The 14,835-nt window shown below is 39.0% G+C and overlaps 1 protein-coding gene across 1 annotated transcript in view; it reads right to left on the bottom strand.

The window, feature by feature from the left end:
* Window positions 1-14,835, bottom strand: part of MCF2L2 (MCF.2 cell line derived transforming sequence-like 2) — a 260,280-nt gene that overhangs the window by 146,637 nt on the left and 98,808 nt on the right. Inside the window, exon 6 of the mRNA XM_034662062.1 lies at window positions 4,230-4,346. Coding sequence (XP_034517953.1) covers window positions 4,230-4,346 — 117 coding nt within the window. The remainder of the gene's footprint in view (window positions 1-4,229; window positions 4,347-14,835) is intronic.

Raw genomic sequence — 14,835 nt, 5'->3', positions numbered from 1 at the left:
TCACCAAGTTTGGGAAGCAAGTTTGACCCCAAGGGAGAAAATAGACATAGTGATTAGGTCACTAGTGACCTAAGAGTTACTTTTGTCACATGTGATGAGAAGTTGGGGACCTCTGCCTCTCACTCCTTTGCAAAAATTTACTTTTCACTAAGGAGTCTACACTGCCATTAAATGAATACTTACTAACTGATGAGTAACTTCACAGCTAATACCCCAGATGAGATATTTGCATTTAGCAGAGTGCATTTTAGCAGTAAACACATGTCCTAACCTAGAAAAGGTGACGCTCATCATCAGCAGATTTAGTTAAAGGCAAGTGGCTTTTCAGAATCCCACAAGTCATTCTAGTTGGCCATATTGGCTCTACCTTGCCCACTTCCCTCTGCTCCTGAGACAATTTTACCCTCCAAGGGTGAGCACATTCATCTCTGTTCTGCCCCAAATGGTACTATGCCTATCACACAGTAGGTGGCCCATAAACAGCTGCTAGATGGATAACGGGTAGTGGCAAAGAGTCCCAACCTAATTTTCATTTGGGAAAAAATTACCTCTGCTCTTACATCATCAGAGAACATTTCTGAAAACCCAAATGCACATCATAAAGAATGAGCCAGATGTGGGGCAGTCCTTTTCTGTAATGGAGGCCAGAGCTGAGGTTGCTGTGATAGAGGCTTCCAGAGCATGGCATACCTCTCCCTACTGTCTGAACCCAAATCTTTCTCCATCAATCATTTTTTTAAGTAAACTCTACCGCCAATGTGGGGCTCGCCAACCCTGAGATCTAGAGTCACATGCTCTACCGACTGGGCCAGCTAGGCGCCCCCACCATCAACCCTTTTCATACTTGAAGTATTGCTATAGGTGGAATCTCCCCTATTAGTACAAGTATTTGTGCAGTCTTGAACATCATAGTACTTTTGGCCTGGAAAGTCAGACAAACACTAACTTTTATGAAAATCTTTCTTTCAAGCATATCAAAGTATATTTACTTTTATATAAGCTAATATCTGTATAAGATACTCTTCCAACTTCATTCACCAATAGCCTCTAATGAATAACATAAAATCTAATTTATCAGAGGACTTATAATAAGAAAATATGAGATTAAGTACTTTGCTTTATATGCCCTACCTCTTGTAATACATCTCAATTAGGTTACTACTATCACCACATTCTATAGATGAGGAAACTGAGGCATATTAAGGTTAAGGAATTTCCCTGAAGTCATATAAAAAAAAAAGTGGCAGAATTGGGATTAAACCCAGGGCCAGCACTCTTAAGCACTATGCTATACCACCTCTTGGCAATAAAAACTAGATTGAACAACTAGATGTAAAATTAGATCAACTAAAGATCTTGGCTTTGAGAGTTTAAGACTGGAATTAGAGTCCAGATCTGCTCTCTAACTGTGTGATCTTGAGTAAGCCAGGTATTGCTCTGAGTTCTAGTGTCTTCATTTGAAAAATGGGAACAATGGCTGCTCTGTTTTTGCAGGGTTTTTTGAGGATCAAAGGAATAGCGAATGTGAAAGGACTTGGACACAGCAAGAGTACCTTACAAGTGTAGTAATAGGGGCGCCTGGGTGGCACAGCGGTTAAGCGTCTGCCTTCGGCTCAGGGTGTGATCCCGGCGTTGCGGGATCGAGCACCACATCGGGCTCCTCTGCTGTGAGCCTGCTTCTTCCTCTCCCACTCCCCCTGCTTGTGTTCCCTCTCTCACTGGCTGTCTCTATCTCTGTCGAATAAATAAATAAAATCTTAAAAAAAAAAACAAGTGTAGTAATAGTAATAGTAACAACTGTTAGGTGCAAGGTTTGCAGATGTTGACCTGAAGAGAGATGAAAGCCGGGAGTTTCCTATGGAGAGTCCTATTAACAAATTAACTTGATTCCAGGTATCTGACTAGCAAACAGTCACCTTGAAAATGGTACAGAGGACCTGATGCTGACAGGGTGATGAGAAAGGGTTTGGCCTTAGTCTTGGCTCTGCTAATACTCAACCATATAACCTTGGATAAATCACTTCTTTACTTTGAAGGTCAGTTTCCTTATCTATAAAATAAGATAATTGAAATAAATTGAAATAAATGATCTTTAAGGTTCTTTTCAGTTCTAATGAGTCTCAAAGATCCGACATCCAGAAAGTATAATGTTACCCAAAAAAGGATTTATATATATTATTAAATACATGATATGTATATGTATTATGTTATTATACTTCCAATTATATATGTGCGTCTATAAAATATATACATAAAACATGCAAAAGTATGAATATAAAGAATATGTCTGATGTTTTAATACTAGTTGTATTTTTTAAAGTTCATTATAATATGATTAACACATGCATAAACACAAACCATGGATACGAACTAGGCCTGGGGTGGGAAGGTGTGTGCACATGTCTGCTCATGCCATGTCTTTAAGTAATCTATGTTCATGGCTTCAGTCTTTACCTCTCTAAGTTCTCAGAGAACTATTCTTGTCTTTGATGTCAAGGCACATTCATTTTTTATTTTACTCATTTGGTGCAAATTTGTGTTATTTCAAAAAAGATCTGAGGCAACTTGAAAAACATTAAAAACATAATAAAACAAAGGATTGGTAGAGAAGTCGGAGCAAAAGGGAGAGCTAGTGAGGCCAAATAAGGCTGGCAGGACAGTAAATTCTTTTGATTATTAAAGTAATGTAATAAAATCCTAGTAAGTGAAGAAATAGAGCCTGGAAGCACTCCAGTTCCATTTTTCATATGGTTTAATGAAATTGCAACACAGGACAACTCTGACCACATTATCTGTGTGTGATATTCTACATAAGCTTCCCTCCGTATCTTTTCTTTTTAGACCTAGTGAGAATAATATGTTTGTGAAGAACTTCACCATTCCTTTTTTCATTCTCAAGAATTCTCTTGGAGTCGCTGTTATTGCAGTAAAACTGATGAGAAGTTTAAAGGGTTCATGCCCAGGTTGTGGGTCTTCCTCTAGGTTTGGGGGAGGGTCCTGTCTTCCTTAGAATTACATAGCATACAAAGAAGTGATGGAAGGATTAGAATCTGTAGCTTTGAAATAAATGCACTGTGTTGCTAGAAATCTATTTTTGTTTAGTTCTTAAATTTCCTTTAAAAAAAATAACCACAAAGCTTCACACTCTAAGAGAGTGAATTATCCTACCTAATTAAACATTATTCAGGTGTTTATTGGTAAATGTTGGGCAACATGTTTCCAAAGTGACCCAATACAGAGAGGGGGGGCTGACCCTGCAACTTGTCACTGGGTTGGTGAAGGGAGCTTCTGACTCGGCTCAGAAAACCTTGTCATTTTGAGGGCCTAGGGGCTCTGAAAGTGTGGAAAGGAGAATGGCAACTTTATACAGAAACACTTATTATTTGAGTTTCAATCCCACTTTTTCCTCCATATTATTGGCCCTTCTAGTTTAGCAAAACAACCAGAACCATGAGTGAGTCAAGTAAAGTACTATATGTCAGGGAGTTTCACTCACATTACATCACTTCGTCTCACATCAAACTCTCAGGCAGCTTCTGTTAGTCTGAGGTTTCTTGTCATTGGCACTATTGACATTTGGCCCAGACAATTCTTTGCTGTGGGGGGCTGTCTCGTGTATAAGTTGCTTAGCAGCATCTCTGGCTCCTACACACTAGATGCCAGTAACACTCCTCCTCTCAAGTTATGACTACAAAAAAATGTCTGTCTAAAATTGCCCCCAGCTGGAAGCCACTGTTAGTTCCATTTTAACAGGGAAGAAAACAAGCTGAAAGAGGTTTAATAACTGACCCAAGGCCAGACAATAAGTAATGGTGACAATATTCAAATGCAGCCCTTTCTGACTCGCTGGGTTTTGATCTTTCCATTCATTAGAATCATCTGGGCAGTTGTGTGGAATGCTAATGTCTGAGACCCAACCCTGATCAAGAAAATTAATTTCTCTGGGGTAGAGCAGGGTGCTGGTATGTTGAAAACTCCCCAGGTTCATTCTTAATCAAGTCTCCCCAAAACCCCATGCCAGATGATGAGGTGAGGCAAAGGAGGTTAGCAGGACAAGCCATAGCCTCTTTCCTTCCACCCCATTTCTCCCCCACCTGTGGCTTAGAAAACCCAACCTTCCCAATGTTAGGTGGTCATGGGCAATTACCACCCAACAGTTGATCTTTAACTGCTCTGTCTTCTGGAAAAAAAGGAGAGACAATGTAAAGGGCACATAAGTTGGTACTCACAGTTCGATGATTTATCCACTGACTGTGGCGGTATTCCAAAGTTCCCCCTAAGTCCTCTGTCAGTTGGCTTTTGTCAATGTAGCCATGAAGGTCAGACACAGAGTTTAACACAACAATCTATAGGGGGGAAACATCAATATATTCCTCACAAATAATTAAATAGTAGCTCATCTAGGTTCTATTGTTATTTAAATAGCACTTGAACTTCGCCTGATCAGGAATTCATATACAAAGAGTTACTATATCCAGCAGAGAAATGTTTTATATTCCCTTTACATTTTCCCCCTTTAAGCAAAGAATACCAAAGGTTCGACAGCCTGTGACAAAATGGTGACTTGGTTCAGGGGACTCTGTTCTAAGCTACCCAGAAGGCGGGTCTTACTTTAGGTAGATTTTTGTCAAAAGTTACCAAGCTAAAGTATACTCTTCAGCCACCAAAATCAAGTGTTATACTGAGACCTAAAAATCTGCAGTGAGAAGCCCAGTAAGGGGTAGGCTGGTGAATATCAAAATAAAATTAGAATACGGGGACATACTGAGGAGTGTGTATTAAAAAGATCTACTACACTGATGCCTCCCATGAGGAATGTTGGTATGCCCCCAATTTATCCTGCATGGAAGAGATGTGGACGTGATAGGGAGTGGGCTTTTATGAATTAACAATCTGGTTGATGAACAAACCCAGGCTGATGAACGAATGCCCACACACCTAGAGGGAGCTGACACATTCCAAATTGTCCCTTTCTGCTCCTCTACAGCAGCTCTGACCAGGTCATGGTCCTAGCTCTCTGTTCCAGGTATTATATCACAGCCCCTACTCACTCCTAAAGAGAAACAAGGACTCCTCACTCCTACTTCTGAAACATGTCCCCCTGTAAGGCTTTAACTTAATGACTTTATATTTGTTCACTCCTTGTTGATTATTTTGAAAACTGACTCTTGGTCAGAGGACATAAGAACATAGGCTTTTTGGGGTGCCTGGCTGATTCAGTTGGTGAAACATGCAACTCTTGATCTCTGGGTTGTGAGCTTGAGCCCCACATTGGGTGTAGAGATTACTTAAAAATAAAATCTTAAAAAAAAAAAAAGAATAGGGGCTTTCTTCTATTATTACATAGTATTAGTCAAGTGATAAACCCACTTTGGAATAGAAAGAATGTAAGTTAGGGCCCAAAGTCTATAGGTGAAAACAAAATTGATGTACTCATTCAACAAATAAGTATTGAATTTCTAATAAATGCCAGGATCTGAGGAATAGCATAGTCAGCACAACAGGTCCTACCTCAAAGGACTCAGGTTTAGTGGGATTTGGTTACTACATAGCACTGTTAACCTTATCAGGTCCCTGCCTTTCTCCTTCACTTCTGAAAAGGAGTTTGGGAATTTTTTTAAATTAATTAATTATATTTTTTCTTTAGGTTGTAGGGCCCGAACCCACAACCCTGAGATCAAGAGTTGCATGCTCTGGGGCGCCTGGGTGGCACAGCGGTTAAGCGTCTGCCTTCGGCTCAGGGCGTGATCCCGGCGTTATGGGAGAGCCCCACATCAGGCTCCTCTGCTATGAGTCTGCTTCTTCCTCTCCCACTCCCCCTGCTTGTGTTCCCTCTCTCGCTGGCTGTCTCTATCTGTCAAATAAATAAAAATCTTTAAAAAAAAAAAAAAAGAGTTGCATGCTCCATCAACTGAGCCAACCAGGCACCCCGGAAGTTTGGGAATTTTAAAAATTACATTTATAACATGAGAAAAAGTGGAAAGAAACTAAACCTGAATCCATCTATGTCTTTCCCTCCTAAAAATTTTTGGGAGTTTCAAAAAGATTTTTAGTCTTTTTAAAATTAGAAATTATAGGACTCAAAACAAGAAATTGCCAATATATTTTGCTTTTTGAAATATTAATTGCTATGGTAACACTTGGCAGTTTTTTTTTTTTTAATTCCAATGTGGAACATCTTATTAGGCAAAAATAACTTTGCCACACAGCTTTGTGTTTTAAAAAACATATCCTGGGGCTCCTGGGTGGCTCATTTGGTTAAGCATCTGCCTTTGGCTCAAGTCATGATCCCAGGGTGCTGGGATCGAGCCCCACATTGGCTCCCTGCTTAGCAGAGATCCTGCTTCTCCCTCTCCCTCTGCTGTTCCCCCTGCTTGTGCTCTCTCTCTGTCAAATAAATAAATAAAATCTTTAAAAAAAAATAAAAAAAACATATCCTGCCAGGCTGCACATCTTCTGTTCCACCTAACTGAACAGGAGAGAGAGGCATGTGTTCCATGCTTGCTGGGACTCTATCTTCTCATCTTTAGCTGTAGAGGACTAAGGGAAATTTAAAATTGGAAGCTAAAAATGAAAATTAGGAATAAAAGGAAGATATTAGAGGATTTTGTACTGTTAAATATTGATCAAAGCAATCCCAATTAAAATCCCAGCAGACTTTCTGTAGAAAGTCTCAAGCTAACTCTAAAATCTATACAGAAATGCAAAATAGATAGAATAGGCAAAACAATTTTGAAAATAATAAAGTTTCAAGACTTACAAACTACAATAGTCAAGAGTTTGGTAACAACAAAGGACAGCCAAATAGATCAATGGAACAGAATAGAGTCCTGAAATAGACTCACACAAATATGGTCAAGTGATTTTTTTAACTCTTTATTTTAAAATAATTATAGTAGTTATAGTAATTTTGAAATAATTACACAAGTACAGATTCACAGGAAGTTGCAAAGATAGTACAGAGAGGTCCCATGTACCTTTCACCCAGTCCCTGCCCTCTCTGGTTGCATTTTACATAATTATAGTACAAAATCAAAGGCAGGAATTTGATACTGATGTAATGTGCATGTTTAGTTCTTTATCATTTTCTCACATCTATAGATTTGTGTAACCACCAGCACAATCAAGATGCAGAACTATTTCATCACTACAAAAGTCTCCCTTGTGTTATCCTCTACAGGCACACCCTCCCCCCATCATTCCTGAACCCTGGCAAACATGAACCTGACTTTTGACAGAGGTGCAAAAAGTCAATTCCATGAAGATATAATTCCATATTCAACAAATGGTGCTAAAACAACTAGACATCCATATGCAAAAAAAAGGAATCTTAACGTACATCTCATATAAAAATCAACTCAAAATGCATCAGAGATCTAAATCTAAAACATAAAACATGGAGAAGAAAACATAAAGGAAAAATCAGGAGAAAATCTTTGGGTTAGGCAAAGAGTTCTGAGATACAACACCAAAAACACAACACATAGAAGAAGAATTGATAAACTGGACTTCATCCAAATTAAAAACATTTGCTCTGCAAAAGACATGGTTAGGAGGATGAAAAGACAACCCATAGACTAGGAGAAAATATTTGCAAATCACATATCTGACAATGGACTCATATTTACTCTCAAAACTCAACAGTAAAAAAAAACATACAATCAAAAACGGGCAAGGAGGACTTCTGGAAAGTGGAGTAGGAGGACTCTGAGCTCACCTTGGCCCACAGACACACCTAGATAACAGCCGCATCAGTGCAGCTCAGAAAACCCAAAGGCTGGCAGAACAGACTTTCCACAGTTAATAAAGAGGAGGCCACAGAGAAAGAGGTAGGAGGGGCAGATATGCAGTTGGGAACCAAACTTCCAGGGAGACTTAACCACAAACAGTAGGGACACCACAAGCATGGAGAAGGGTGAGGAGCAGACCCCACACCAGGCACCCAGGGCACAGGGAACCTGCAGTGGAAGACAAGTCCCATAAGATTTGGCTTTGAAAACCAGTGGGGCTTAACTTTGTGACTTTTTACAATCAGTAGGGCTTAACTCCAGGTACTTTAAAAATCAGCAGGCTTAGCTCGGAGAGACAGAGGGTGATAGGAAACTAAGTTCCCATCCTTAAAGAGCTAACACAACAAACAACCCAGCCAAGGTACGGTATAGAAGCATCAGTCTGAAAGCGCCAAGGGATATGGGAAGGAGATTTATTTACTAATCTCAGAACCTGCACTGGAGGGGCAAGGATATTTAGGTGATTTCTTCTAGAACAAAGCCCCTGCAGGTGCCATCGCCCCCAACCCCGCCCCAGCCTAGATAGCCAGACACCTGTGGAAACCAGCTCAAACATCCTGCCATAGCTAATACCACACACCCCACTCCTCCATTCTCCTGAAGATCCACCTCATCCACCCCACCCCACTCCACAGGCCTCCCTCCAAAGTGGCTCCTGCCAAGACACATCCTGCAAGCAACCCCCAGTGATTCCTCCCCTGGGGAGACAGGAAGATAGCCACACACATCAGCGTGACTATAGTCCCAATAGATGGGACTTGGGCAGACATCTGATCTACCTGCCAGCCCCACCCACCAACAAGGCTCTCAGGGGGCAGCATGGGAGAGCAACCTGCAGTTTAGTACCACTGCAGCCCTGGCAGATGGGCTGAGGGCAGGCATCTGGTCTGACTGCTGACATCACCTAACTATAAGCCCACAGTGGCCCCAGATCAGCCCTTTAACAGCATGGGGAACAAACTGCCTGGTGCACCCACAAGAGGCAAAGTCGGCCATTGCAGCCAACTGGACTGAAGACAATGAGGCTCAGCCACAACAGTGGGACACACACAACCCACAAAGGAGACATCCCTAAAGCACCTGGCTCAGGTAAACAGGGGTCATTGTGCTACAGGGCACTACAGAACCTCTTCTTCATAAGGCTACTACTTCCAAAAGCAGAAGACAAAGCTGACTTTCCTAACACATAGAAACAGACACAGAGAGTTAGACAAAATAAGGAGACAGGAGTGTGTCTCAAATGAAAGAAAAGGACAAAACCACCTTTAAAAAGTCAAATGGGAGGTGCTTTGGGGGCTCAGTCAGTTAAGTGTCTTGATTCCAGCTCAGGTCATGATCTCAAGGTCCTGGGATCAAACCCCACACCAGGCTTCATGCTCAGTGGGGAATCTGTTTGAAGATTCTCTCCCTCTCATCTTTCCCTCTGCCCCTATCCCACTCACATGCATGTGCGCATGCTCGCTCTCTCTCTCTAAAATAAATAAATAAATATTTTTAAAAATGTTAAATAAAAGAGACAAGAAATATGCCTAATAGAGAACTCAAAGTAATGGTCATAAAGATACTCACTGGAGTTGAGAAAACAGTGGAGGATCTCACAGAAACTTTCAACAAAGACAGAGAAAATATTAAAAAGAACCAATTGGAGATGAAGAACCCAATAACTGAAATTAAAAATACACTAGAGGTATCAGTAGTAAGTTAGAGAAGGCAGAAAAACAGATCAGTGATCTAAAATACAGAGCAATGGAAAGCAACCAAGCTCTCTGCTCTGGGTAGCCAGGCCCAAGGCAGGGGAGAGGGGAAACAACCAAGCTCAATGGCAAAAAGGAAAAAGAATAATAAAAGCTGAAAATGGGTTAAGGAAACTCAGTGATATCATCAAGCATAATAATATTAGCATTATAGGGATCCCAGAAGGAGAAAAGAGAGAAAAGGAGGCAGAAAATTTATTTGAAGAAATAATAGCTAAAAACTCCCCAAATCTCAGGGAGGAAACAGAAATCCAGATCTAAGAGGTACAGAGAGCCCCCAAGTAAATCAACCCAAGGAGGTCCACGACAAAATACACAGTAATTAAAATGGAAAATGTAATGATAGAAAATTTTAAAAGCAGCAAGAGAAAGGAAAACAGTTACATAAAAAGGAAACTCCATAAGGCTATCAGGTGGTTTTTCAGCAGAAACTATGCACGCCAGAAGAAAGTGGCACGATATATTCAAAGTGTTGAAGGAAAAAAAAAACCCTATAAACAGGAATACAATATCCAGCAAGATTAGCATTCAGAATAGAAGGAAAGATAAAGAGTTTCCCAGACAAACAAAAGTTAAAGGAATTCATCACCACTAAACCAGCCTTATAAGAAACATTGAAGGGAATTCTTTGACTGGAAAGAAAAGGCCATAATAAGGAGTAAGAAAATTATGAAATAAAAAAAATTTCATAAGTAAATGCAGACATAATAAAAGTAGTAGATGAAGGACACTTGGCTGGCTCGGTTGGAAGAGCATGCAGCTCTTGATCTAAGGGTCATGAGTTTAAGTCCCACATTAGGTGTAGAGATTCTTAAACAAACTTTTTAAAAAAGTAGTAGATGAGTCACTTAACAAACCATTACGGAGGTTAAAGCACAAAAGCAGTAAAATCTACAGAAATCAGTCAAGGGATTCACAAAATAAAAGGATGTTAAGTATGACATATACATAAAACATGGAGGGTAGAGAAGTAAAAATTTAGTGCTTTTAGAATGGGTTCAAACTTAAATGATGAACAACTTAACATAAATGGCTCTATGCATCAGATATTACATATGAACCTAATGGTAACCACACACACACACACACACACACAAACTTGTAATAGAAAAAAATAAAGAGAAAGGAATCCAAGCATATCAATAAAGAAAGTCATCAAACCACAAGGGACAACAGCAAGAGAAGAAAGAAACAGAGAAGAACTACAAAAACAACTGTAAAACACATAATGGCAGTATGCATTTATCAATAATACTTTGAATATACTTTGAATCAAAAGACATAGGGTGAATGAATGGATAAAAGAGCAAAACCCATCTATATGCTGCCTATAGGATACTCTTTTCAGACCTAAAAACATATGCAGATTGAAAATGGAAAATGGAAGAACATTTACCATGCAAATGGAAGCAAAAAGAAAGCTAGGATACCAATATTTATTTATATCATACAAAATCGACTTTAAGACAGACTGTAACAAGAGACAAAGAAGGACACTGCATGATAAAGGGTACAATCTAACAAGAGGATATAACAATTGTAAATTTTTGNTGTTCCCTCTCTCGCTGGCTGTTTCTATCTCTGTCAAATAAATAAATAAAATCTTTAAAAAAAAAAAAAAAAATATTTATTTATATCATACAAAATCGACTTTAAGACAGACTGTAACAAGAGACAAAGAAGGACACTACATGATAAAGGGTACAATCTAACAAGAGGATATAACAATTGTAAATTTTTGTGCACCCAACATGGAAGTACCTAAATATATAAATTAACTATTAACAGACAAGAAGGAAGAAATCAATAGTAATACAGTAATAGCAGGGGACATTAACACCCCACCTACATCAATGGATAGGTCATCCAGACAGAAAATTGACAAGGAAACAGTGGCTTTGAATGACGCATTGGACCAGATGGATCTAACAGATATATTCAGAATATTCCATCCTAAAACAGCAGAATACATTCTTTACAAATGCATATAAAATGCTCTCCAGAATAGATCACATGTTAGCCACAAAACAAGTCTCAATAAATTCAAAAAAGACTGAAATCATATCATGCATCTTTTCTGAACATAACAGTATGAAACTAGAAATCAACCGCAAGAAAAAATTTGGAAAGAACACAAATACATGCAGGCTAAATAACATGCAACTGAACAATGAATGAGTCAACCAAGAAACCAAAGAAGAAATAAAAAAATACACATGGAGACAAATGAAAATGAAAACACAACAGTCCAGATTTTGGGGATGCAGTAAAAGCTGTTCCAAGAGAGAAGATTATAATAATAAAGGCCTACCTCAAAAATCAAGAAAAGTCTCAAACAAACCTAACCTTACACTAAAGGAGCTAGAAAAAGAACAAACAAAGCCCAGAGTCAGCAGAAGAAAGGAAATAATGACTAGAGTGAAAGAAATAAAATGGAGACAGCTTTGTAATATAGCTTGAAGTCCAGATTTGTGATGCCACCAGGTTTGGTTTTCTTTCTCAACATTCCTTTGGCTACTCGGGTCTTTTTCTGGTTCCATATAAATTTTAGGATTATTTGTTCCAGCTCTGTGAAAAATGTTGATGGCATTTTGTGTGCATTGAATGTGTAGATTGTCCAGGGTAGCATAGACATTTTAACAATATCTGTTCTTCCAATCCATGAGCATGAAATGTTTTTCCATTTCTTTGTGTCTTCCTCAATTTCCTTCATAAGTTTCCTTCTATAGTTTTCAGAGTACAGATCCTTTACCTCTTTGGTTAGGTTTATTCCTAAGTATCCTATGGTTTTTGGTGCAACTGTAAATGCAATCCTTACCTTAATTTCTCTTTCTTCTGTCTCATTGTTAGTGTATAGAAATGCCACTGATTTCTGTGCATTGATTTTATATCCTGCCACTTTGCTGAATTCCTCTATGAGATCTACCAATTTGGGGGTGGAGTTTTTTTGGTTTTCCACACGGAGAATCATGTCATCTGCAAAGAGTGAGTTTGACTTTTTCTTTGCCAATTTGGATGCCTTTTATTTCTTTTTCTTTTCTGATTGTTGAGGATAGGACTCCTAGTACCATGTTCAAGCTATATTACAAAGTTGTAATCATCAAGACAGTATGGTACTGGCACAAAAACAGACACATAGATCAATGGAACAGAATAGAGAACCCAGAAATGGACCCTCAACTCTATGGTCAACTAATCTTTGACAGTGCAGGAAAGACTATCCAATGGAAAAAAAAAAAAAAAAGACAGTCTCTCCAACAAATGGTGTTAGGAAAATTGGACAGCCACATGCAGAAGAATGAAATTGGACCACTTTCTTATGCCATATACAAAAATAAACTCAAAATGGATGACAGACCTAATTGTGAGACAGGAATCTATCAAAATCCTAGAGAAGAACACAGGCAGAAAGCTCTTTGACCTCGGCTGTAGCAACTTCTTACTAGACACATCTCCAAAGGCAAGGGAAACAAAAACAAAAATGAACTATTGCGACTTCATCAAGATAAAAAGCTTTTGCACAGCAAAGGAAACCATCAACAAAACCAAAAGACAACCGACAGAATGAGAGAAGGTATTTGCAAATGTCTTATCAGATAAAGGGCTAGCATCTAAGATCTATAAAGAACTTATCAAACTCAACAGCCAAAAAACAAATAATCCAGTCAAGAAAGAGGCAGAAGACATGAACAGACATTTCTCCAAAGAACACACCCAAATGGCCAATAGACACATGAAGAAATGCTCACCATCACTGAGCACCAGGGAAATACAAATCAAAACCACAATGAGCTACCACTTCACACTGGTCAGAATGGCTAAAATGAACAACTCAGAAAGTAACAAATGTTAGTGAGGATGCAGAGAAAGGGGAACCCTCTTACACTGCTGGTGGAAATGCAAACTGGTGTAGCTACTCTGGAAAACAGTAAGGAGGTTCCTCGAAAAGTTACGAATAGAACTACCCTACAACCCAGCAATTGCATTACTAGGTATTTATCCAAAGGATACAAACATAGCAAACTGAAGGGGCACCTGCACCCCAATGTTTATAGCAGAAGTGTCAACAATAGCCAAAACTATGGAAAGAACCCAGATGTCCATCAACAGATGAATGGATAAAGAAGATGCGGCATATGTATACATATATGTATATACATATATACATATATACACCGTGTGTGTGTGTATATAGTGTGTGTGTGTGTATATATACATATATATATATATATATATATATATATATATATGATGGAATATTACTCAGCCATCTTGCCATTTGCAATGATGTGGATGGAACCAGAATGCATTATACTAAGAGAAATAAGTCAAACAGAAAAAGACGATTATCATATGATTTCACTCATATGTGGAATTTAAGAAACAAAACAGGATCATAGGGGAAGGGAGGGAAAAATGAAATAAGATGAAATCAGAGAGGGAGACAAACCATAAGAGACTCTTAACTACAGGCAACAAATTGAGGGTTGCTGGAGGGGAGGTGGGTGGAGGGACGAGATAACTGGGTGATGGGCATCAAAGAGGGCGCTTGTTGTAATGAGTACTGGGTGTTATATGCAACTGACGAATCACTGAACTCTACCTCTGAAAATAATAATACACTATACGTCAATTAATTTAATTTAAATAAAATTAAAAATAAAAAAAATAAATGAAACGGAGACCAAAAAATAACAGTAAAAGAGATAATGAAATGAGGAGTGGTTCTTTGAAAAGACAAAAAAAATTGTTAAATTTTTAAAAAGTATTCTTATTTATTTATTTATTTTTGTGAAAGAGAGAGAACGGGGGTTGGAGAGAGAACATATGCACCCCAGTGTTCACAGCAGCATTGTCCACAACAGCTAAATCGTGGAAGGAACGGAGATGCCCTTCAACAGATGACTGGATTAAGAAGTTATGGTCCATATATACAATGGAATATTACTCAGCTATCAGAAAGAACGAATTCTCAACATTTGCTGCAACATGGACGGCACTGGAGGAGATAATGCTAAGNGAAATAAGTCAAGCAGAGAAAGACAATTATCATATGATTTCTCTCATCTATGGAACAGAAGAACTAGGAAGATCGGTAGGGGAAGAAACGGATAAAGAAAGGGGGGGTAATCAGAAGGGGGGATGAAGTGTGAGAGACTATGGACTATGAGAAACAAACTGAGGGCCTCAGAGGGGAGGAGGGTGAGGGAATGGGATAGACTGGTGATGGGTAGTAAGGAGGGCACGAGTTGCATGGTGCCCTGGGTGTTATACGCAACTAATGAAGCATC

The sequence above is a fragment of the Ailuropoda melanoleuca genome, chromosome 1, assembly GCF_002007445.2.
Source record: "Ailuropoda melanoleuca isolate Jingjing chromosome 1, ASM200744v2, whole genome shotgun sequence".
NCBI lineage: Eukaryota > Metazoa > Chordata > Mammalia > Carnivora > Ursidae > Ailuropoda > Ailuropoda melanoleuca.
The sequence above is the reverse complement of the archived record's forward strand: the minus strand, read 5'-3'. Positions and strand labels throughout refer to the sequence as shown.